The following is a 27,413-nucleotide window of genomic DNA, read 5'->3' as shown; positions in this document are numbered from 1 at the left end:
CGGATCTTTCACACGCTCACTCGAAAACTGTGTTTTGAACTTAAATTCCCGAGCCTTATTTTTCACTGGAATCATCATTCAAATTAATATTTTTTACCGTGCGAAAGGGCGTCAAATCAATTACGAATCTTAACAATTGCAAGACTGCTAGATCCCTTTATAAGGATTGGCGATTAATTCGGCATTTGTAATACTATTCGATATATTCTTGATGTAAAAAATATATTCGAAAAAGTAGTGGTTTGACAAGGCTGCCTCCTCTCCTCGAACCCTATTTGATTGAATTTTTCATTTGACTAAATAAGTGCAGAGATTTGTAAATTGGCGGCCATTACATAATTCTGAATAATAACAATATAATCATGCCATTTCAATGCTATTTTGGGGAGATAATGCTTTCAGATTATTTCAGAATTTTTGAAAAGCAAATAGAGACCACCTGTGAGATCCGACATAAAACAGTTCGTCCTTAATATCAGGCCTGTTTTGTTTCTAAAGTAAAGCATTAGTGCTACACGCATCGTGTCAATGAACCAATGCAAATGAAGCTTACATTAATGTCAGTGCACTTTGCACATCATGGAAATCAACAAACATATTTATAAAAAAAATTACAATCAGAGTATTTATATTCGTACATGCATAGTAGCGTAGTTTGAATGTGACATCACATCATTACTCCCGAACAATAAATTAAAAGAATTACGCGCGCTGCCACCTAATAATTACGTGGATATCAACACTTTGCATCCCTGTCAGCATGATTGCCTGTACCAAGAATATAATTCCCAACTTGTTTTGTTGGGTAGCAGTGTTAATAGAGTAGGGTTTGAAACTTTAAAAATTGAAATTATCTCCACCGGACAGAGAATAGGCCTGTTAAAATTAATAAATAGGGAAATCTTGGTATTGTGTATTTTGCTATACAGGCAAAAACTGTTTGATATGTTAAATTAATTTCTTGTAGAAATTGACAATGGCATATATTTACATAATCTACGGGAACGGAAATATGTTTATAGTCATGTACGAATTGCAATCAAAATAACGATTATAATAAATCATAATTCCATATAGGTTTTTACACCTAAGCTCGTTTATGTCGCCATATTGATACGTTAAGTACGAATTATTAGCAAACACATTGAGAATACAATTCTAATTCCTGATATGTTTAACACGTTAACAGGTCGATTCGATGTATAATGACTTGTCTAGCAAAATCTAAATTAAAAGGGTATTAGATAGAACCCCCAAATACTACAATCTTACAATGTTGGGCAACTTACTGTCCACTGTGTTGGGTAATGAATGTTGGTAAAAAGAAATCTTCTGGGCAATTATTATTGAACAAATTAATTACCCAATTTAGGTTTTACTTCCCAATTTGGGCAGATTTTAACCAATAGTTGTATGGAAGGTATGTTGCCCAGGGTTGCTTAAAAGTTGGGCATTTATTGCCCAATTATGTATAGATAGATTCTTAAACATTTTGAAGGATAATGTTGGAAACAAATAAAGTTGATAGAAATTAATTAAAGACGGCCAGGGAGGAGCTGACAGGGGGGGGGGTGTAGATCGAGGGAGGGGAAAGTCTCGAAAGAGACTTTGAATAGTTTCATATTTTGTTAATTGAATTTAAGTAATTTTTTATATCTGGACTTGCATGTGAATATGCAATGATCTGACTTCTACGAAACATATAGATGATGATTATGGGGAAAGTACATCTTTATATTTTTCTACTAAAATTGCCCCGGGAAAAAGAGGCTATATAACGATTCAGACTTTAGTCAGTTAAAATAGTTTTATTTTATTGAATTGCCCATTTTACGACCGTTTACTCCGATTTTTCCAAGTTATTCTTCCAGCTTATTTGTCATATCAGAATGGTATAAAGATAGATCAATGGAAATCCAATTTGTTCATATCCCTCTAGGCCAGAAATAGTCATTATAAAAATATAAAGTGATGAACAGACATTTTGAATATGATGTTATTTAATTTATGAAAAAAAGTTAATAAAGCTACGATGCGGTGGGAAAACGAGTTCATCTTTGTCGATGGAGAAATCTTTACTCAAACACAATGTTAAATTCAGCATTGTGCGTTCGACTGCGTGGGTGTGTGCGATGAATGAGAGTGCGTGCGTGCAGTGCGTGCGTGTGGAATCGACTGGAGTACATAAAAACCTGATAGCACGACCAGACGGCGAAACGCTCAATATCCCTTTGTATGTCTCTTGTCATGGACAGAACAGTTCTCGGCTCTCATCAAAGAGAGACAGGTCATTCATTACCTGGTCCATCTTCTACTTCTCAGGTGTATTATTCTAGTTTTCGTCAATGTCGAATTAAGTGACAATCTGATTGAATGGATTTTTGTAGATAGCTATGCAGTACTACGAATGGACATTGATCATTTTAATCAAGAGAGCTTGACAGGTAAATCAAATATTTTTGTATTAACCCGCAAACACCTTAACTTTTCTCAAGAGATGATCATTCATTTACTTCTTGAACTTCTTGATATTTTGAAGCAGATTTAGCCATGTTGTTAGACATAGTTAGAAATAATAATGCAACAGTTAGTGATCCTTAAATGTTTTGTTAATCGATATTGTTTGATGGTTATGCATGTCATGAGTTTAGCTGGTTGATAATTTTGCTTGATTTTTATTGATGATTGAGGACACTTATTTTTTCATCCATTCCACTGTATCACATTTGTCTGGTATCTTCTAATATTCAAATATTTTTCAATAGATTTGATTTAAACCACATACACTCTAAATGGTAACCTAATGAACTTCTCGTATATCTGCAATAAATTGTGAATTCGAATACCTCACCTTGAATTCATTTTATCTTTATAACAAGAGGGCGATTTACATGCTAATCGCAGTAATTAGAAATACAATGAATACAGTGATAATCATTGTCGTCTAACGAGGGGCAATTACTCCCCTTTTCCATGTTATTGTTATTATGATGAGATGCTATCGAGTCCAATCATCATTTATTACTTTGTATCTCACTCGAACTTGGAATCAACCTCCGTGAAAAAAGAGTAAGCACTAATCTATACCAATTTGTGCTTCACGCGTATTGAATGGAGATGCGATCTAATTACCTAAGTAGATTGCCTCCCTATTCCTAATCAACCTGATGTGTTTTGATAAATTTCATTGTGAAATGCCCTCTTAGTTTCTAAATAGTAAGAGACAGTCCTTTCAAAGCAAATTAATAGTTCACGATCTACAGACCTGTACTATCTCTCTTCGGGAGATAATACGAAATGTGAGTTAATTGTTGTAATTATTAAAGGAATATATTCCTATCTTGTTCTGAGCATAAGACTTGACACTTAATGCATCTGTATAATTGTCAATGCTGCTAACTCCTTACCCAGACTTGTAAGTAGATTCAAGATCAATAGTCTTATTCCATTACCACATGAGGACATGTACTATTACAAAATGAATAACCATTCAAATTTACTACATTGGATTATAGAATTTATGAATCATTGGAGGAAAATTGAATATAATTCGATTTTCATTGGGATGAATAATTCTATTCCAGCTTCCAAGACGTTTCTCATTTTATGCGAACTTTTTTTACTTTTAATTATCATGATTTTGGTCTTGAATTTGTTCCGGAAAATATAAATTCTTATGAATGTGATCCTTACTGACTCACCCATGTGTCCAAATACCTGTTTGAATATCACCGCCGGGAGATCCATGTTACCACATAAATTAACTCTAAAGTCATGGTCACACCGCCCGAGCGTTGTTAGAGCGGTCGTGGAGCGGAGAGAAAAAAAATCATCACCGCTCGCTACCGTTCACCATTTTCGATTTCGATTGTTGTTTTTTTTTTCGATTTAGGTTTTCGATTTTTTTCCCCAATTTTGTGAGCGAAATTCGGCCATCTTTCCCTACCGCTCCACGACTGCTCTAACAACGCTCGGGCGGTGTGACCATGCCTTAATGCTCTTTAAGTCATTTACGTTGAGTTACGTCCCACGCGGGTAGATGCGAATTGATGGAAGCGACATGGACCCGGACATCCGCAGGCATATATCCGCGGGGTCGTTAATACACGTAACTCTAGGTAACAGATCCGTCGTGAGACACAGACTTACGGCGCCAAGAAATTTGCGAAATTTTGACATGTTCAAAATTTCGCAGCCAGTAGCCGCCACGGATGCTGATTTCAGCAAATCACAGTAACTGAACGTAACTATCCGAAAAAATACGTAAATATCCGTAGCTTGTACGTAGATTATGAGTAAAAATTATCATCTCGCATCCATTTGCGTTCATTTACGTCCACCGCAAGTATTCGCAATTACCCGCATGTAGGCCTACTCGTATCCAAACACTTACGTCCGTTTTAGGACAGGTATACGGCTGCTGCGGACAATCGCGTCCTTTTACGGAAGGGAGCACCCAGCCTCCCGTCCTGCCTTCCTAAGCCCTACCATCTTGCTTCTTGGGAAATTTTCAAATTCAAGTTTAAATTCATTTTACTCACATCCATTAAAAAATATCAATAATTCATCCAATATGAATTATGAAAAAACAACAACAACGATATAATGACTTCAGGTAAGGGATAAAAACCGATATGCAGTGGATGTATGTGATTGGCGATGGAAATCATACATATTTCTTTCGAAAAAATGAGTCTGTACGGGAAATATGTTGATTTAGTTATTATTCTTTTGATTTTTAATAAATAAGATGCTGATGTGCTTCCCTATACTATATTACAATATATTATAATATGTAAGGTAAGGCAAGCTCATTGTCTTATATAAATGAGTGCGAATATATGGTGACGAAGTGAATATCAAGTCTACTCATAAATCCAATTATAGTACATGATATTTTATTTATATGGTCTTTCCAAGTAGGGTTATTGTCAATCTTATACACCAAGGAATTTTAAAGAAGTTCCCTTGTTTATTCCTTTGTTATTGACAGGCAACCTATATCCTCAACATTGTTTTTTAATGATATAATTAATTTTTATTTTCAAAACCTATCAATGATTACTTGGCAAGAAATCATAAATATAATTTAGTGATTATTCTTATGCAGGATTTGGCATTGAAAATACCTTTTTGACAAGCCGTACCTTGATTTTTCCCATACATTATTTTCCAATCCAATAATTATGCATATATTTTGAGCAAAATGGTATTTTCACCCTTTAAATAAAATATGCATGTTTTTTTACGGTTTCCACCTTTTAGACCTAATGTTTACACTTCATATTAATCGGTTTGTGATTGTATTTTGCATTTTTTAAATATGAATTTGATTTGGATTTGTTTTTAATTATTTCAGAATTTATTATAATCTTACGATTGAAGGGTCATTAGTTTGGAGGTATAAATCGCTAAAAATTATTTTCTCATATACACTGTTCGGACAGGGGATGTTCCGAGTATTAAAACCAAGTTGTTCATAATCATTTGTAATAATCCGTAACTTTCAGCAACCTTCCGCAACTCTCCGCAAGTGTTCAAAGTATTCGGAAGATTACGCAAGTTGAAAGAGCAAATTACGCGTCAATTCGTAAGATTATATCCGCAAGTGGACACAGGAATCTGCATCTAGTCGTATACCTATTCGTATCGTCCGCATCTTTTTCCGTCAATATAAGAAAAACAATGGTGACGGGAAGGGATCCGAGGCGATCCGCAGGAAAATTAACTTTTTTGGACGCTACGATGGACGCAGAGCACTGTGTAGCTGAGGCATTATGGAAGTAGAAACCTCATAATTCAGCTTATTGGCAGTTAGTTGTATCTGAAGAATAAACCAAAATGGAAAATTCTTCATTATGCGGGTGATTTTCGAGAGCGAATACAGTAATTATGTCATTGACTCTACCGATTCAACGATACCTGCGCTGACCTTTCAGTTGCAGTTGACTGCGTTTTGAAATTGGTTGCCATTTCGATTAAGGTTTCAGTCAGAATATCTGGAAGGTTTCAGTCAGAATATCTGGAATGCAGTCAGAATACAGTTGAAATAGAATACAATTCGAATTATTACTAATTTCTCCACTCTTCTTTGAATATACATGTTTCTTTTAGAATGATCTAAAAGAAAATCGTGCCAGAGTATACCTATATAGTTAGATGCAATCAAAATGATCTGAACGCACTTAGATTCTTCGAATATACAGGAATAACGAATACATGGAAATTCTTTGTCCGGTCTGTGCGTATTTTTTTATGACAGAATATGGAAATCGTTGTCATTGTGTCTGAAATGATTTATATGACGCTCTTCTTTCATTTCGCTCAGGTTGAGTGGCATTGTTCTATTGTAGACCCTTATGGTGTGATACACGGGTATAGTCATAACTTAAACCTAAGGGTGACGCCATAAGGGGCAGATGGTGACTGCTCCTAATTTCAATAATGTAAAAAGAGAAGAAAAAAGAAGAAGAGAGGAAAAAAGAAAGAGAGAGAATGAAGAGTGTCACGAAGGGAGGTATGTGTCTGTTCCCTCATTAGTTTGCGGTGATGCCATCTTTAAGTCCCTGCCTTCATTAAAATACCCCTGTGCTGTCTCTTTTAAACTCGCAGCAATTTCGTAATGGTTATATTCTTTGCATGTATAACAAATTGGAAATTAGTTCTTCTGTAATGCAATAATATTTTAGTATCACTATGATACTTGCTCTTCCATCATACGATCATTACGATCAAAACGTGATCATAAATATGATTGATAACCGTAATCATTTCAATGATTGAATTGAAAAGATGCAATTCACCTCGACCAACAACAAAGTTCATACATAGGTACAAGTATTCAGCATATTCGCCCTTTTCCCATAATTTCTTTAATCAACATCATCACTGTCGTAGTATTAGGGCTATCTAATAATGATTCTTGTCAGTCCATGCGGCGTAATGAGCCAAAAACTTAAAGGGGCCAACATTGCGTATATGAGGGAACAATTTTCTACAAAGTCGCGAGCAAAGAAACATTATCTTTTTAAAATGAAATTGTAATTTTAGGGCAGAATGTAATACGGTCGTGGGATTTTTCGGGGAAGGGGGTGGGAGGGGAGGATTGCCCTCCCAACCCTTCCCCGTCTATACGACATTGCACCAATAAATACGAATGTTAATATACCATGGATGGAGATGATTTATCACAAGTTAATCACAATTAAAATTAATGACACCTAGTCGAATAGAGTAGTGTATACCCTATATACATTTTAATTTAGTTTCGGTTCGCACATTTTACGCACGAATGAATAAAGATAATTTGTAATTTTCGGGTGGTAAATGATTTTCGTGAGATGCAGAATTACAGAGTGATTTAGTTCGTAACAATTAAAAGAATTATCGTAAAACTATTATCTTCCAAATTGATTTCATCATCTAAAAAAATCATTTTTATAAGGAAACCTTTACCTTGTTAGAACATTAAGGCGAATCGCAGTCAAATTAGACTGACGCAATTTCCCTTTAATTCAAATGAATAAATAAATTGAATATAATTGAATAAGTGATAATAAGACCCATTGAATTTACCGGGTCTGATTAAAAAAGATATATAAGAAAATCATATTCGATAGTTACTTTCTAGAAAAGAATCGACCTATTTTTCTATGATTCAGACAGTTTTCCATAATTTATTTTCTATTGGGTCATTAATAAAATTGTTGGAGTAATGTGATTATTTTAACGTATTTTGTTGTTAGAAGGCTATTTCCATTACGATTTTTTTGCCCGAATTTTATTCCCCATCTGTCTTTTATATATTTTTTGTTGGAATATGAACATTTCTTATAATTATATCACTTTTATTTGTTTAGTCAGTGATACCAAGAATTTATGGTTCATAGTTTATATCCGTGGCATATTGAGCACGCAAATTATTCTAATGTTGGCGCATTTGCAGTCAACACAATCATGCGATGATCGCAGAATTAACCAATCATAATGTGTCAATATTTATTATTCTCCGCACATGGTGTCATAGTAATTGATATACTCTCGGCCACCTTGATCTTGATGGCACATGAATTCTTAGTAGCTGAGAGGTGTCCTATGAAACCCCCTATCTCATCCAATTTCACATTGGTATTGGCAGACTGCTCACCCATGTATATTTATAATCCTTAATGGTTTATTAACTACCGCAGTATGATGTCATTCACCCATCTAATGTATTTCCAAGTAAAAATTAATTGAGATGACTTGAGTTCAGTCCTCTCACGTCCCTGGTCAAGAAGGTTGATAGCATTGTCGGGTATGTTGATAGCATTTAAACCTGGTGGGTGTTTCATAAAGCTGTTTGTAAATTAAGAGCGATTTTAAGAACGACTGGTGATCCTTTCTTGTGGTAAATGGGGGTCATGTCCATTAACGATGGTATAGCGCGTAAGAAAGGATTACCATTCGTTCTTAAAGTCACTCCTAACTTACGAACAGCTTTATGAAACGGTCGCCAGGTAAACAAATCTTGACTGATCAGATCATGCAATTTTCTCACACTGAGAATTCAGTTGAATATACCTGGGGAACCTATGTTGAAAATTAGGCACATAAAATGTAAACAGAGGTAGAGAAAGAGACAAAGACAGATATCAAAAGAGTAATCCATCATTATCTTTCATGATATTCTTGTGTGCCATCTTTTGGCTTTTCATTGTACACCAATCATGTTACATTCCAGATCTTATCATTGTGAATTCAAATGTTTTCCGTAAAACCAAATTGCAAGTTCTTCATTGTTCTCATAATGAAAGTCATTTTACTTTGGTGACATAAACAAAGCATATACCAAATCATAGCGTAGAAAATCCGTTTTTACCCATGACAAACAGGTTAAATGGTATAAATTTTTCTTGTTCATTTTGTAGACTGCGTATATGCAGGCGCAAATGGCACTTTAAACATTTATGATTTATTTTTCTGCTCATGCACTGATTTGTTTGATTTAATGTTACGTTGTTTTATGTTATCTGTGGTATTTATGCCCTACAAATCATGTTTTCTGTGCAATTCCTTGAAATTTCATTTTATTCATATTCTGTGCCGCGAAAAACCGGGACTTCATTAAACATTTCAAACTACTTTTGAAAGCAATGTAGAGCGTAAAAATGTCCCTCTGACATAATTATGGTTGAATTGATTCTGAATTTAAGTATTATCCTCGAATTAAATGTGCAGAACTAGAAAGCTCATTTCATGACCTAACTCATTAAAAAAAAATCCTTGGTCTCGCTTCAACTGTTTCGAATACACAATCTAATTATGAAATACATAGTGGTGCTTTTCAGCCCATTCCAAGTTTGTATGCAGCACCCATTTTGATTATCCAGAATCTGAACAGGCAATTCGAGTCATAATTCACATTTAATTCGAGGATTATACTTTATTTCAGAATCAATTCAACATTAAACATGTTCAAGATAAGGAACCAGTACTTGACAGTCCATTCAAGTTTGTAAATGGGTAATGCACACTAATGGATACAGGTCGTGCTTGTTTCATGCCTGATTAAATGTTTCCCTGATATTTCAACAATTCTATTCTGGTTTTTCATGCCCGATTTAATGTTTCACTTGTATTCTAGAAACTTCATTCTTGTATTCATTACCAATTTCAATTATTTTGCTAATAAGAAAAGTCAATTTCCACTGTAATGTTCGCTGTCCAAAATTTCGATGCACTTGTAGTTTGTCCTGCGTTGTTCAGCTTATTATACTCCTGCACCTTAATGCCTGGTCCCGCTGCACTTACGGATACAAAGCGGATGTAAAGCGAAAAAAAAATAATGCTGTCCGTCGGAAAACGCTATATATGCATCCGTTGTGTATTCGTTGCATACGTGTTACATAGTACATACCGTCTATCCATAGAGCATCCGTCCACTGTGATTTCATCCGCGCAAAAAGTTTTGAGCTGCACAAAACTTTTAGAACGGATGAACTTTCCGCCGTGTACGATGTAAATCCGCAACATTACGAGAAACAAACGTCCCATATGTCATTTAAAAGATATTGGTTGAAATTGCCCCATGTGGGTAATTATATGTCCAACCAACATTTGGCTTTTTTCCTGACATTTTCATTTATTCAGTGTGATGAAAATTTTGTCCATTCTGAAATAATTTCTGCCTATTTTATAACCTTACTGGACAATATGCATCCCGCATTGGGTAAAATACTGCCCAAAATTTGTTTGACACATAATTACCCTCGTGGTGGTAAAAATTTACCCAATATTTTTTACAGTGATGATGCTGCAAACTTGGAATGTGCTAAAATTCATCATTGTTACATGACATAATGTGTTCAAAACCAATGAACGAAGAAGAAGTTAGAAAATAAAAAAAGATATTGAGGTCTGCAAATTTTGTTTAAAAAATATTAAATTTTATAATTAATTCAACCGTTTGTCAGAGGGATATTTTGAGGGGACGCGCTATACAAATCTAAACATGCAGCGGAAACATTGACCGTATGTTTATTGTAATGTTTTCAGCGATCATTATTGTCGACACTGCCAAGGGCGTTAGCGGGGGTGCATCCTCCCGCTGAGGCAGAGGTGTTCCGACACTGGCAAGCAAAACGAAATTTGCACCCTTTTGCTTTTAACAGCTTATTTTCCAAACTTTAGTTCCACCTCCCAAAGATGTGCACTCCCATACCACTTTAGTTCCACCTTCCCAGGATGTGCACCTCCCCATGCTCTTACCATGAGCCTACGCCCTAGACGGCTATGATTCAGTATTGACTGTATATATTTTTCCGTCGACTTTACTTTAAAATGACGTGTCCCCCCCTACATGACGCAGGTTGGCGCCTGTTATTTACCTCTGAAATTTCGAACAAAGTTTTTTGTTCGTTTACATGACGCAAACACGCTGTCTGGTTGAAAACTGGGGAAACTGGGTCAAGCTTCTATCCAAATACCTTCCCTAGAGTGTTCAGAGGTTGAAGTTCTTACGGCTAGCTAATTAAACGGTTGTTTGTACTCCTTAATCAATCACGGTCTGTAGAAAGTTTCACTACTAACATGACTAACTTATAACTGATGTTGGTTTTGCAAGACAAAAACAGCATTTATTATGCTACTCGCATGCACAGTCCGCACAATAGCCAGGCTGTATCCTCGAGTGAGCGTAACATCAAATTTATTATAATGCTCATGCTATGTAGTATACAAAATCTTCTACCCTTATACTATCTGCTGGCAAAAGAATGATTCTGATAATGGTGACTGCATAAATCACGCTAAAATGATGTTTTTAATAGTGTCAAATATTTCGACACTATAATGAATATAGTTATAGCTATACGCACAACGATCATTCTGCTCATAAATTTACAATTTCGAGAATACAGATCTTGCCAACAATATAAACATTTTATAAATGTGTAAAAAATGTGGTGTCTCCATTAAGATGAAATAAGTTTCAGCAATAAATTACCAAGGAATAGTGTTCAGGGAATTCGGTTAGGGCACCGTGTGAAAAGGATTCGCGATCAATTCAAATCAAACTTGAAGTGCGATTGGTCTATACTGTTACGAGACGTTATATCGGCACTCTTTATAGGACGGGGCGGATTTCCTATCTTGATTTCAGCATCAATTATAATAAAGTCACAAAGTTAGCATCCAAACCCTATTTCCCCAGTCACAGTCGTAAAAACCGGCTCAAGACTTCTTTTGTAGAAAATAACTTGATCTCGTTTTTCGTGCAATGTGCCTGTGAGTGTGTTTTTTTTTTTTTTTACCTCGGGTTGATTGTCCTGAATACGATGGATTCTTAAAGCGAGAGATTGGTTTATCTCACAATTTCACAAAGTATCGAGTATTTACCTTTAATGTAGGCCTATATCAGTAAGAAATCCATCGATCGCAAAGTAATTTTTATATGGCACTTAAAATTTCGCATGTATTAATTTGTTTTAAACGTGAATTGCCACGGGGCTTTATATTGAATCAAATTTCACGGGCAATCTATCATCGATTTATTTTTATTTCTATACATTTGCAGATCTTCCCCACATGAAATGTTGTAATGGACTTATTCTAGATTTTTATCACATCAAGCATTATCTGAATATATATGCCGTATTCCCTGCGTAAACCTTGCTTAATACGGTATTTTGTTTTTTTCTATAATTATACTCCATATTCGATAGTATTGGATTCTCCACGTCTTTATAAAAGATTCAACAATGCTTTTTATCAATGATGAATAATTATTATTGAATGGAATCTATTTTTTTTTCAATTGGTGCTAAATGAAGCAAACAAAAGTATTCATACATAAGGGAAACAGAAATTGTAACCTTGTTGCTGCTCGTCAAGGTACAGCATCAGTCTCATTACTACTTCCAGTACATTCGATTTGCAAGAATGGTGCTGCTTTTGTCTTGAAAATGCTCCCTGAAAATCAGAAACGAAAAATTATACCATAGCATATTATTGGGGGCATCATATTGCTTGAAACTATCCTTTGAATGAAAACATTTTCAGTTTCATTTCTTAAACACTAAGTTTTCCTGAGGGAGTGCAATACGTTCTGAGATCCTAAATGAGCATGATGAAACTACTTTTAATCCTTTGCTTCATTGTTCTGCAGTCAACAGTCAAGAAATAACGATAGTATGTGCACGAAATGCTAAGTTACCCCCTAGGCCCAATTTTCTTACCTTAAAACAACATTAGTGTTTTAGTGAGGTATTGAACTCGTCTGTGGGGCAGTTATAGAGTGTCATTGTCTATTGCTCATGGCGTCTTCTGGTTCCATATCAGTCAGAGTGAAACCGTTGGAACTGATCTATCTAATGTGCGTTCGGCAGTGAGAGTATTCCTTATAACTGCTGTCATGATTGGTGATCACCACGCCCAAAGGAGGTGATTAATGATGACGGCACCACGGGGTTATTGTCGTGATCAATGACAGCGAATTTACATTGATGACGCTTCATTAGATTGATCACATCGACAGACGATGCTAACCTAGAGCGTTTATAACTCGATTTCTGTTTTCAAAATATACCCAAATAAGATTGAAATTTAAAAGAGAGAGAGAAGACTCCGATATCGTTACGACCTTTTCTCGAGGTTCCAACAGATCTAGAAGGAAAAAAAATCCATTTTATTTTTCACAATTATTCTTTTTATCGATATATTCGGCAGAAATGATCAAAAAGGAATGTCAACTGAAAATCATACTAAGGTATTTATGCACCGGGATGCTAGAAAATCAGGATGCTATTTAAAATCTATACCATGGATAGAGGTGACACGACATTTGCTCCTGCGACAATTGCTCCGGTCTTAATATCTCAGAAGGCATAGAATTAGAGTTAGGATTGTAATAGAGTTTTTGGTTCAAAATATTGTAAAGATTACGATTAGGGTTTATTCAGTTTTGGAGGTTAGGTTTCATCATGTTTCGCTTAATGTGTAAATTCTCCATCGGAGCAATTGTCGCCGGAGCAAAACCTGGATAGAAGCCAGTCAAATATTGGTCTATATGACTTCACAAACTGTTTTATGTGGGCATGCAATAGTTTTATATAGTATTTCTGAGTGGAGCATGATGTAAAACTATCCACAGCCCAGATTTGATGGAAATCATTCCAAGGAGATCAATACGACCTATTGACCCCATTTGAAATCAGTGTAGATTGGACCGATTCCAGACCGTTATGACCCAGGCCAATCGACACTTATTTCAATGCGGCTAATTAGTCAATCATTGGGCCACAGCGATCCATGTCAAATGTTGTGTGTCGAAGTTTTCATCTCGCCCTACAGAAACATTACCATAAAAATGTTGGGATGCAACAAATAATGATAAGGACGTTGCACTTTAGTACTCGGTATGCAAACAGAGCTTGCTCAGTCTCTCTGATAAAACGAATTGAACACGTGATGGAGTGATATCCACCAATCAAATTATTGTGCACCGTTGCAGAAAGATTAAAGCGCAACTTGAATTTAAAAGAAATCAGAAACGAGCATTTGGTAAAAGCGTTTGATTCTTAAAGTTGCGTTTAAGATTTTTTTTGTGCAATGTGTCCAAGATCTAAGTTAGATATAAAGATATTCATTGTCACTATGTAAGCATAATAATACATGGTCATTGGTTAATCGCTGCCATGTTCAACGACTGGTTCATAGCGTATCCACTATTATTGTGTTTTCGACACTATTCCAAATCCCCGCATGACTTTACTGCGTTGTTAACATGTTCCCTGCATGGAATGTAAACATGGTTTGATCTGACATAGGTCATCGCTGTTTCAAAAGTGTGATGATGTTAAGATAGAATTATGCACTGTTGGAAATGAGGCATGTAAGATGAAAAACAAACATGATTAAGCAGAGTCAAAGAGCTTTATAGAAAGTACAGCTGACTGATGAATTCACATCGAAAAACATTCTCGGTCTAATTATTTTTGAAGAGTTGTCACTGGTCACTGCTTTGATATATTTTTTAGCAATTATTATGATACTCTGGAGGGATCGATACACATCGTAAGGTTGATATCCTTTAATTGTAGCGTTAGAAAATATGAATATCTGAAATCGCAAGATTTTTCCTTTAAACTCATACAATTGCATCTGTGATCCAATACCTATTGGTAATTTACATTCCTGTATATCAATATTTAAGATCTATTCCCATTTCATAATGAAACCTAATACCAAGAAAGCATTCTTTGAGGTCAGAAGCATAATCAAATTTTCCTCTGACTATGCTTCCGTGACCAGTTTGGGCGCCAATTCGTGGAATGGACAATGGTCTCACGTGGGGATCGCCAAGCCTGGATTACCCTTTAAATCTAAAAGCAGTCTATCCACATCTGTTTTATATACATAACCCTGATCATGACCATGGTCAAAATCAACCGGCCAAACAAGCATCTTAATTCTATATTCATTATCCTGAACGCAATGACAGGATTAGGCTATAGCCAATTCCCCACCCCTCCGAGACATATTTGACCTTCATAACCACAAGCGGTCCTGCATTATTTAAATTCTTAAAAATCTAAATTGAGGCCGAAAAAAGTATACCCTGCCATTCGATGTTTTTAACGATTTCGAGATTTCGAGAGTGTGTGTAGACGTAGAAAAAGAGGACCGATTTTATGTAGATTATAATGATCAAATGTATAAAAACATTCTAGAATTTGGTTGATTTCGAAAATTTGATAGGCCCAGACAGATACATTTCAAGCAATGAATTAATCATTTGACATACTATATGCTTACAAAATATTACCATGGTCGTGATTTATAATTGTTAGGATGACACATGTAAGAGTAATGTTTGTCCGGAACATTGCATTGTTAAGGTGAGGTACTAAATGTTTTTTTAGAAAGAAAATAAAATTTGTTTGGCGATAAGATGATCGTGTATCTTAACCTAATAGACTGCCGATTCTAGACCATTCTGACACTGCATGGCTTTTGTTAAAGCATTCTAGTTCTTGCCTCTTGCTCCCCTTCACTTTTACTTCCCCTTCTTCTATTACTTCTTCTCCCTCGTCTTCTCCTTCTTCTTCTTCTACTCCTTTTTTTTCTTCTTCTTCATGATATTATTCTTTTTTCTTCTTATATTTTGTTTTACTTCCTTTTCTTCTTGACTTTTTTTTACCCTACCTCAACCCCTTATTCAAGAGCAAACGTTCTTTTGAGGTAATTAACATTTCTATAATATCGACCTGAATATGTTGTTACATAATGCAAATGTCATTATACACGAAATAATAACATTTATTTGTCTTTAATTCTATTGTTACGGACAATGATAATCATCAACATGCCTTGATTTCATTCATCATAATATGAAATGTAAATTCGACGTTTAGTTGGAACAATTATATACACAATCCGCGTTAATTTATAGCTCTCTTAACTTAAAGATTATGTGATTTGCTTTTTAGGCTCTTTAGCGCCATTCACTAGTTGCTATTTATTATTGACCTAGAACAATCTCACAACGGCTTAGACTCCATTCAAAATCTAGCTCTCAATTTAATGACATATTAACGGAGGGGCCCTGAAATAGTAATTCACTTCATCACCTTTCAATAAAATATTCTACTGAGATGAATTGGTTCAATGAAAGACGTGTCAATACTTAGTCATGCCCAATCTGTCTTGGGGTTTTTAGTTAAGTGCATCATTCACACACTAGTAATTGAAAGTAAGTCAGATGATTCTTCTACAGTGGATCAGTGGGGGTAGGTCGACGGGGGAGCTTGTTAAGCCAAAGAGGTTTTTCTGAGGAGTCAGAATCCCTTTTTACTTGCATATTAGAAAATGATATCTGTCCCACTCATTAATTTACTTCTACATTATATCCAAACATCTAGACCTATAGTTTTGGGCTATCTGTATTTCTTGCTCTAAACTTTAGTTTGTATTAATTTTAGACATTTTGGAACAATATGGCTTTTCATGATTATTAAAGAGAACCCACACCAAGGTTAAGTGCGCGATACAAAATACCATATTATTACTATTATCATCATCACCATCGTCATCATCATCATTATTATTATCATCATACCCAACAATATGGATTAATCGCCTTTGTATGCCATGTTTTAATCATTGGAATTGCAGGTCGTTTTTTATTGTTATTTATGTAGGGGAGGAGGTGGGTGATGAATTATCAATTGTTACATCTTCATGTCAACCTTAACAGGAAAATATGTACAAATAACATTTTGGTTTAGAATTAGAGTGTATTTATTATAGTTCATGGCTATCAAGCTTTAAGAATCTAATCAAACAAACGGAAACGAAACCTGATAGATTTTCCCTATTTCATAGATTCTTACCACTTTTGACCTACAATCGAATTACAATTGATGTGTCGTGTTGCTTGTCAACTAGGCCTTAATCGTGTTTTTATCAGGGTATATATGTGAATCTATAGTTTCTTGCAGTGCTAATGGTAAACGCTGACATTCCTATTTCGAAAGGCATCGTATCTTTTTTGGGGGGGAGGGTTCTCAATCTTAATTTCTGTTTGAACTCTAGCCAACTTTGGTCACCTTAGTCCTACTTACCCTTTTCGCCTACGTCCCATTTCCTTCATTCAAGTTAACATGATGAGACTTCCGTGAATGAAAGACCGTATCAATGTGGGTCTTATACGGTTCCAATAAAATTTCACAAATTTGAATTTGATATGGCTGATTGAAAAAAAGTGTATGAATATGATTGACCATCTAACACGGAGAATTACGGCTATTTTTCTGTTTCAGGTGGTGAATTTGATTCCGTTAGATATATATCCTATCTATTGCCAGTAAACATTCGTCCCTCTAATTTCATCCTTATTTCAACACACGAGTTAATGTGTTTTTTACCCTAAAGAAACCGGTAGTTCATAGAATGGTATATTCATACGAACACTCCTTTTGTACATGCGGGAATCGCACAATTAACTTCTGGTTTTCATGGCGTTATTGTAAAATTCAAACAAAAATATTCTTCTGGCCAAACAGGACGAGGCATAGACCAAAAGCTTCGGTCTCTGTTGGTTGGTTGTTCAGCTGAACTTCGTTGGCTTCATCACCAAATACAGAGACCGAAGTTCGAGCGCGATCTGTACAGGGGACTCAATGGCCATATGTTTATGTACTTAAGATCGGATAAAACGGGGAAGTGAATTTGCGCGACAGCCGTGGTAAGTCACTGTTTTTGTTCCTTTTAACTTCATTTTTCTCCGTTTTTTGGCAATTGATGCCAAGAGGGAATATAAATTTGCACTCTGGTCACTATAATTTTCGAAATTTTTATTCATTAAAGACAAAAATTGAAAAGCCCCGACGGGGGGATTTTGCATTGCAAGTCCCCTAAAGGTGGCTGCACGATAGCGAGCCGTCTGTGTACGAGGAGAAATAAAAAAAATGTTAAAAAACTCCTCGAAACAGACGGCTGCCAGCTGTCTAGACGAGGCAATGCTTTTTGGAGTATTAGCGAACGTTTACTGTATTTACAAAGAATATTTTCCTGATCTGGAATGGGTGCATAATAGACTGATCACGTCCATGGGTTTACATGCATCATCATCCGAACTGTAGTATTGTAAGTCGGGACCCCTCTATTTTAGCGACATCTGAAATTATCTATAAGTAGGCCTACATGTAAAAAGAAAAGAAATGTTTATTATAATGACTTTTGCATGGGAAAATATTAACCTTTTACTAGAATATAAGTAAATTATCCATCATGCAATTTGAGCACCACCATGCTAATGCTACATTTACATCAATGAAACCTACCCCAAACAAACCGATGGTAAACCGTTTAAGAAATAATATTTGATCGTTGGAATCAGATTCGTGACTCCATGTGTTCTACGTCTGCCATTGTAAGTTGTTATTTACAGTTTACGATGTAGGTTAGTGCAAGAAATTAAGCGAAATACATGTACAAAAAAAAACCGACATAAAATACTCCCATTTTATGCCATTGTCATCACATACCAGTATTTAAAGCTAATATTTCAAAAGTTCAAGGACGTATATCGGGTAACCTTCCTCTTTCTTTCTGCACGTACTGATTTGTGAACATTCTTTCAAAATATTTGTCATTTAACACTTAAATCTTAATTGCTGTATATTTTTAGATAAAGTAGATACAGAAATAGTGGTAGTACAATAGTGTTCATTATAGTGCAAGCGTATATATGGGAGGGTGGATGTGAGAGAGTGTGGGTGTTTGTGGGAGGGCGTGCATGAATGTTAAAGATGCTAATCTTAGTGTGTGTGGATGTGTGCGTGATTTGTTTACAGACAATGTAGCGATCAATGATCATTGACGTCTGGAGACCGACTTTTCATCATCAACATCTCACATGGTTCACTCTAAAATGATTGTGTAAAAATTTACCAAATATTGGGTATAAATGCAACAGGCATGTTTGCGGTGAATGTTTTCCCCAATATAGGAAAAATGCAAGTTCCAAGGGAAAATTTCAACACAACATTGCCTCAAATTTACAAAGTATTTTGTATTATTTTACCGAGCAACATACATGTTCCCATTTTACACCATAATGGATTTTTTTAGAGTTCGAACCATACACCTGTGACTAACTTTTAAAGTGCTATACGTCCGATTGATTTACATATACAAATTTTTTAAAAAATCCAAAATTTTATGGTGAATCATTCATTTTTGAGAACAAGGTTGATTTTGAGAGTTATACACTCTAAAAAATGAAGTGCTAATTCAGCTCTAAAAGAGCGTGTATAGTGACTGCACTTCGGAGTGCTGATTATCTCGTTCAAATTTGAACTAGACAAATCAGCACTCCGAAGTGCAGTCATTATACGCGCTCTTTAAGAGCTGAATTAGCACTTCGTTTTTTAGAGTGTACAATCAATGTAACAGATCAATATAGAGTCAATTTTGTTTTTGTTTAAGTTGTTGTGTTTTAATCATTAGAATACATAATCAAAGAAGTAAGAAAAAAACTTGAACTGAGCTAATGAAAAGTGAATTTAGTAAAGATGAGTAAGCGAGCTGTCTACTGCTGGTCCATGTATACCCCTGGAAATAAAAAAATAACATATTCATAACAAAAATGAAAGTATATTTTGTTGTAGTCTGCAGAACAAAAGCCCTAAATATGAAAAGAAAATGAAGATTTTTATAAGAGAACGAACTAATTAAACATTCCCTTTTGTGGAAGGTTATTTTATTATTAGATTTCATTCTTGGTCAGTTGATGGATAAGTATTGATACCTGTGTAAATGGAGATAAGGACTTAATCAATAATCTGCCTTGTTGCTTGTAGTCTCTCCAGCACAACTCGTTTTGTTTGTCTTTTATTTTAGTCTTATTAATTCATTTATATACTTATCATCCTGTACGAAAACTGTTTCTAAGATGAATCCAAACGAAACCCAACACTTCTACATCCCAAACACCCCCTATTAGAACAAACCAATTCATTTATCTTGCTTGACAAACGTGAAAATGTATAGCAAAGTTTTACCAATAATTGCTGTAACGAATCTGTTCCGGTTTCATTAGATTGAACCAATTCATATCAGTCAACTTGACATATCTGGTGGGGTAACTTTTACGATTTTGGAAATGGAGACTTCCCTTTTTTTAATTATTGTTTACATGAACGCTTTACTATGTCATGTATGTTCTTGACAGATGAGTGATGATGTTGCCTTGAGGAAACGTAAAGAACTTCTCACTTACTACATCCGCGACATGCACTAAAAATAAGCCGCCATATAAATACCGATACAAGATTTTTGTCATTTTTGCGTATGCTATTACGTAAAGATATTGGTTTAGATTTGTTTAAATTTGGAAATCACTGGAATTTACCAGATAACCCATTGCCTACTGGAACCAGGTGATCCCTGTGCAAAGCCTATACGGGAATTACAGGATTCAGTTGTCAACAGCTTAAAGAGAAAGTTCACCCTGAAGAAAAGTTTGTTGTGAAATAACAAAAAAAATAAATATTTGTGAATGTTTGGGGAATAATAAAGATTAAGGAATTTATTCGAATTTCAAATTTTTAATTTATGACGTCATAGACGAGCAGCTGCCCCATATGTCATGCAACATAAAATACATAAATTTTATTTTTTATTTGTTGGTGATTTTTTTATTTTTTACGAACGGGTGTAAAATGATTTGTCATTTGATATACGGTATAATAAAAATCATTTTAAATTTTCTGAGAAAATGAAATTTCATTGATTCTCTACCTTTTGATATGAAGGAAAGCTGCTCGAATATGACGTAAAATTCAAATGATTAAAATTCTTTAAATAAATTATTCTTTGATGGATTTTTCTCAAACCTTCAGTAATGTTTTTTTTTCATTTTTTACAATAAACTTTTTGTCAGGGTGAACTTCACCTTTAATCATTTAAAGAAGCAGGGGAGCGTTTCATGAAAGGACATATCAGATATTTTATCCGACAGAGTCTGTCTAAATCGAAAGTTACCATAGTAACTGTCAGACACCTGTGCGTCTCAGTCAATCAAAATAAAGCAAAATTGTCAGATCTGAAAATTTATTGGACGACAAAGTATATATTGAATGTTGATAAAACTATCCCCAACTCGCGTTTTGCTTGCTTCCATTACTTTCTCGATCACGTGTTGGCTTTACATCGACCCATAATCAACTTCATCAATAGGTTTTAATTTTTCCTCATTTTTAAAAAAATTTCCTTTCAAAGCAAAGACACAAATCGATTTTAGATCTTCATTATCATTTTGTAAAGAGAGCCTTTTCGGACTAGGGGGGGGGGGGTGTTGCAATAAAATATTTGCAATCAATCACAAATATTCATTTGCTATATTTACAAATGACAGATCAATTTTAACTGTAACCAATAAAATTGCAATGCTTGTTTTAAGAACCAGATTGGCAACCAATCACAAATTTGCAATTAATTTCAAAACTAATAGTTGATTTAGGGACCTTGCAATATGGATTGAAGTGTTTTGAAATACCCCCATATGCCTATTTAAAAATGGCAGCTTCCATCGAAACAAATATCATTTTGCAATTCACAGAACTAATGATTATGATTTGGCCAGAAATTATATGAATTAATTATTAAAAAATATTAAAACCTTTCTAGATGTGAGCGATATCATTCTTACCAAGTACTGCTTAGATTTCTTTATAAAATAGAAGGTGAATTATTAAAAGATATACATTTTTCAATAAAAAAGAAACTTTTAGACATCATGTTATTCACCAAAGATCAATGAATGAATGGAATATTCATGATGGGAACATCAGATTTAACAATCAATTTACATTAAGTGATAGGTGATATTTTAATAGGACCATCACCAATGCTTTGATTCTTTACATTTCAAACCACATGCATGGTACATGATGATGTAATAGCCACACAATACACTTGTGCCGGAAACATAGCAGTATGCCGTGGTTAATTCCACCTTGCAACATCCCCCAAATCCAGCTTCAGTTTCAGTATTCTGACTTGAAAATAAGGAAGAAACGAGGATAACAGGAACGGTTAAAAAAGAATGGTTTTTAGAACTGTATTACCTAGAGGCCCTATGCACCACCCGGATACCATACCAATTTGGGTGAATGTTTGTTGAAGAGCTTGAATGTTTGGAAATCAAACACGCTACAGTCACAACCAAATCGACCACAGATCGACCGATCAAAGATATACGTTGTTTCGAATGGCAAACCATCTCTCTGTTTGGAGTTGGTTTCGTCGGTGTGACATAGCATAGATGATTCATTGAACATACCTCACCAAAGTCAAATAGAGAAACCGATTCGAGACAGATGTTAACTATCGCATTATTTTGGATAGGGTATTGTCGGTGAGACCGTGTGTGTTGAAAGAGCCACACCAATGAAATCGATACAAACCGACCAATGATATGCCAGTCGACATACCGTAATGAGTTTTATCGGTCTGGGTTTGGTATCGTTGGTGTGACTTCAGTATTAGGCTGTGTAATCAAGCGATGCAATGATATTACTGAACTACCTGTTAGCTGCTTTCTGTTAGTAATAGATGAGTACAATATCCCTTGATTAGTCTTGATACTTAATAACAACAACATTGATTACATGTGACAAGTATAAGACATTAAAGAAATGAACCATATCATTATTGTAAAAGTGTATGGAGGAATTTAGTGAAATCAGAAAATATATCTGAATACATATATGTTTGATACTGTCTTCTTAATATTTCGTTAACATGTTCAACATTGTCTCTTTTTATCAATTATAATGCTTTTCCATTGAGTGAAATAAGAACTTTTATGAATAATAAAGGAAACTTCGTAGAAGAAACAATACTACATAAAATCAGATGAAATTACATGTTGTGTGCTGACCCAGCGAAAGAAATGCGATACTCACATTCATGATAATCATGCAATTAAATGAAATACTGGATTGTGTCATGTTTCATTTACTTTTATGAAACACATCCCACGACCTGGATAAAGGTTTCATAATCATGAAATTACATTAAAATACATATCTAATAAATGCAATGATGAATGGGGTTTCAAGATGATGGCTTATCTAGACAGGTAATTTATTATTCCTATTCGCAGAGCATATAGATTGTACTTCAAAATGTATTTCAAATCCGGAAATGGATCTGGAATCCGACGAAATCTCATTTCTTCGCGATTGAACACATTACAATGTAAGATTCGAACCGACATCAACTTAGTGCTTATACCACTTAGATCCCCACAGAAATACAAATTTATGCAGTTCTGTCATAAACAGTTTCCCTGATTATTTGCACTTGTAATTGTTTTGGTTTTCATATCGTTATGTTCCCTTGTTTTTCACACTTCAGCAGAAATTGAACTATGGTGTTTGTGTAGTATCTTTATGTTCTCACATATTGGTAGAAAGGTAAGTCAAGAGGTGTGCTAACTTATTCGATTATAAATATTAAGCATTCCATCAAAATAGCCCTACTACACCACCAGGAAAAACATTTCATGCATCGTTCTATAAGAATTACCCACGACGTTTATATTGAAAGTGAATTAACAACGTATCATCCATTGTTGCATAAAATAGTAAAAAAAAAAATCAAGACCCCCAAAACATCAATCAACATGACAGAAAATAAACAATGAATGCAAGAGAATGCTGTCATCAGAGTCGAGTTTGATGAAGACGGAAGCTTCGAGGAATAAATTGAACAGTTTATTCAATGTATACCTGCATGACAATAAATGATTGAACCATGAATTACCTAGCGATATCTTGAGAATTGATTTCAGCTTAAGCCAACAAAGTGCGTATCTACAACCATCAAAATAATTACATGGCTAAGTTCTAACGCACGTCCTCATTTCTTGTTTTATTCCTATGCAGAATCCAGTTGGAGCTGTACTCCAAACGATACACTTGAAACCTGACTGCTGGCTAGATGCTGTAAGGATTGCCAATAAAGCTCGAAAACTTTGAGGACAAAGTACTAATCTTCTGGTATATAGAAGTGGGCCTTGTAAGAGGTCAAGTATGAAAGTGCATTAGCAGATTAGGCATCCAGGTCCGAGGTACGACAGCGTTAAGGACTTACTCCTTAATCACAGATCATTACTATTTTTTATTATATCTCTACGAGGAATGAACGACAGACGATTGCTTGATTTGGGGTAGGGCGACAGATGAACAGTATTCGTAAAATGTATCACTGATGTCCTATATTGGCTGCATTCGTAAATAAATGACAACATGGAGACAACACAAGCACCTGTATACGTGACTGAGATCATCAGCGAGACATCTATAAGCATCATCATAAAGGAGGTCATTGTAAACCAATCCAATGTAACAGATATATCACTCGGATCAAAGAATATTCCCTGGCCCCAGGTGTCTATCATGATCCTGGTATTAATTTTCGGTGTCGTAGCCAATCTCTCCATCATTTGGATCGTACTGAAGAACAAACGCCTACGTTCAACACCGAACATCATCGTAGTGAACTTGACAATTGGTGATCTCCTGTGTTTGATTGTCAATCTACCATTCATCATTGACTTTCACATCAGGAGAGAGCGACACTGGGTCTTCGGTGAATTCATGTGCAAGTTTGCCCATAGTAGTATGGTGACTAGTGGATGTATCACGGTGTATTCTCTGATGGCATTAGCTATTGAGAGATATCTTGCCATCGCTTGGCCGTGGCGTAACCGTGACAGCAGCAGATGCGTAAGGATGTCTCGAAGTTGTTTCTGCGGACCCACATGGCAAATTGTATTCTTGATATGGTTAGGAGCGTTCACTGTCGGAGCACCAATTTGGGTTACAGCCGAAGTACTGTACTATCAGTTCCTTAACTACAGTGTATGTATTCCATTGAACATTGGAGGCCACTTTGCTCGGGGCTACGATGTATTTCGCTTACTGGTGGCATATCTTTTCCCGCTCGCCGTCATCATCATTGCTCATACTCTCACAGCACTTGCACTACTCAAGAGTGTGCGGGGTACTGTGACAGGAGCAACTGAACAAGTGTGTTCCAATAATCGTTCCACACCTCGTGTTCGCTCTCGGGTCAAGTTGGCCATTGTCATCAGCATACTTTCTGTGATGTTCTTCATCGCTTGGCTCCCGTTCTACGTGTATAGCATGTGGGTAGAGTTCCATTACAAGCAAGATATTTTTGAGGGAATTGCAATGCATAATTTCCTTGCGTGGAAAGACATCCCAATTTACCTTCTCAGCTGTCTAAATCCTATCATGCTATACGTCCTGAGTACTCGGTTCCGAGAGCAGCTTTATCAAGATTTATTTTGCTGCATCGCAAAACAGAATTTTGACTGGAGACCAGCAGAAACCTTCAGTTCTTTGAAGAGTTCATTCTTGACGGCGAGTACCTTCCGGGGTCGTTCAACCGTAGCGAGAAGATCATCCCCATCCAAACACGACCCAATGCTTGCTAATGCAAATGAACTCACAAAATTCTAAGATAATCTATAATTGAGTTAGGCAGGTCGTAATGTTCTGGGAATGGAATGTATGGACTCATCCAGAGCAATCCTTTACAACACGAAACAGATCTACAAAACGACATCAATAATTGTAACCCTTCCAACCGATAAAAGCAAACATGGTACATGAATGCAGTCCTCTTTCAGATTGGTGGCAATAATTTCAAATTTTTCATATTCATATTCTTCTTTTTTTATTGCGGCCAGTATACAATTTACACTGTTTACAAACAATATCTACCAAAAGTATACATGTAATTGCCACTTTTCTGAGAATAGGTTTGGAATTCATTACTAATGTCGGTGAAGGAACGTCAAAATCTTGAAAAGTCAGTTTGGTTTAAGTAAACCTGCCATATGATTTCTATATCAGCCCCCCCCCAAAAAAAGTAATGAAAATCGAAATTAAAAAATAGAATAAAAGTAATGCATTTTGATAATGAAATGCAGTTTTGACGTTTCCAAGCAGTTTCTCTCCCAATTTTATGCAAACTGAAAACATTACTTGAGCGTTGAAGAAGTGTCATACAGCAACCTTTGGATGATATAATATCATGACCGTGATTCACGGTTTAAAAATGAATCCAACCTGCCTGAGATAATAACCAAATTATATAGTAACCAAATACAGCCCTGACTGAAATGATTCTGTTCAAGGTTGTTATCATTTTATGATCTGTTAATTATTGTTATTAGGCCGAGGTGGATAGACATGTATTCCAAAGTGTGTCATGCCACAGTAAAACGGTTATTTAAAGTTTTATACAACGCCGTTTACTATATGAACCTTACATTTGTTGTTTAAGAGTTTAAACAACCATGCTTAATTTATTGAGAATTAAATATCATAAATTTAGCTTTGTCGTTTAAGATTTTAAACACTTGTTTAAACTGTTTAAACAACTATTGTAAGGTTAATACAGAAAACAGCGATGTACAAGAAAAATGTAAACATGGTTTTCAATGTGTAGGTATGATGGAAATTAGAATGTGACAATGAAAGGAATTCCTTTCGAGACAATGTGCTTTGCCATAGGAATGATGGTTTAGTTTATTAATATGAAAGTGAATCACTGTTATATTGATCCGAATGAAGATTGAGGTCCATATTCATGCAATCTTTGTTACAACCTAACTTTACACCGTGGATGACGAGATTAGATTACGGATACAGGTGGCATGATACATAAATATACTTATTCAGTGCAATAATATTCGAATAGTGTAAACAGGTAAAGAGCATCTTTGCAATTTTGTAGTGAATCAAATCTTACTTTTGTCTTAAGCCGTCAATGATCAAACTTGGATAGAACGTGAAAGAAAAATTCAAGAAGAAAATTCAAGGTCCGTATAAATATTTTTTTCTCGAAAAGTTAACCCGTGTACTCTAAATCTTTAGCTGCAGGTGAACAATGACAAAAAAGGTTTTTTAAAGTATATTTTAACAACCATTTGGATTTATTGTATATATAATCAAAACATTTTCTAGTTGAATTATGATGAAAGTGTATGACGAATTGTCTATATGGACCTTTTCTCTTACTCAGTTTTCAATTACTTTCCATGATTGTATAAATATACCTTGTATACAATGAAGAGTTAATCTGCACAAATAGTTTATAACTATAAAACTTTGCTTTCATTAACATAATGTTTGTCAAGTCTTCTTTTCTTGCCACTCATAATATGTTTGTATTTGTGTTATCACTTGATTCGTGATTGTGTTTGATAAATGGGATACGGAATATAATGGCGAATTAAAAATCACGTTGGAAAAGGGGGATTTCCAATCGCATCCGCTGATTGTCCTGTTTAAGTCCCTGGTACTACAAATCTAATTATCACTCTTCCG

At 35.2% G+C, this 27,413-nt stretch overlaps 1 protein-coding gene across 1 annotated transcript; it reads left to right on the top strand.

Annotated features, from left to right (window-relative positions):
- The first annotated feature begins 2,151 nt into the window (after window positions 1-2,151).
- Window positions 2,152-26,125, top strand: LOC121408332 (neuropeptide Y receptor type 1-like). Its single transcript, XM_041599763.1, has 2 exons — window positions 2,152-2,444; window positions 23,937-26,125. Exon 2 carries the CDS (start codon window positions 24,300-24,302, stop codon window positions 25,536-25,538), a length of 1,239 nt encoding a protein of 412 aa, XP_041455697.1. The 5' UTR covers window positions 2,152-2,444; window positions 23,937-24,299; the 3' UTR covers window positions 25,539-26,125.
- Window positions 26,126-27,413: the final 1,288 nt, after the last annotated feature.

Source organism: Lytechinus variegatus, chromosome 1 (assembly GCF_018143015.1).
Source record: "Lytechinus variegatus isolate NC3 chromosome 1, Lvar_3.0, whole genome shotgun sequence".
NCBI classification, from domain to species: Eukaryota; Metazoa; Echinodermata; class Echinoidea; order Temnopleuroida; family Toxopneustidae; genus Lytechinus; species Lytechinus variegatus.
The sequence above is the reverse complement of the archived record's forward strand: the minus strand, read 5'-3'. Positions and strand labels throughout refer to the sequence as shown.

What these genes read in the sequence shown, in the direction of transcription:
- LOC121408332 (XM_041599763.1), top strand. Translation starts at nt 24,300, where the DNA reads ATGGAGACAACACAAGCACCTGTATACGTGACTGAGATCATCAGCGAG.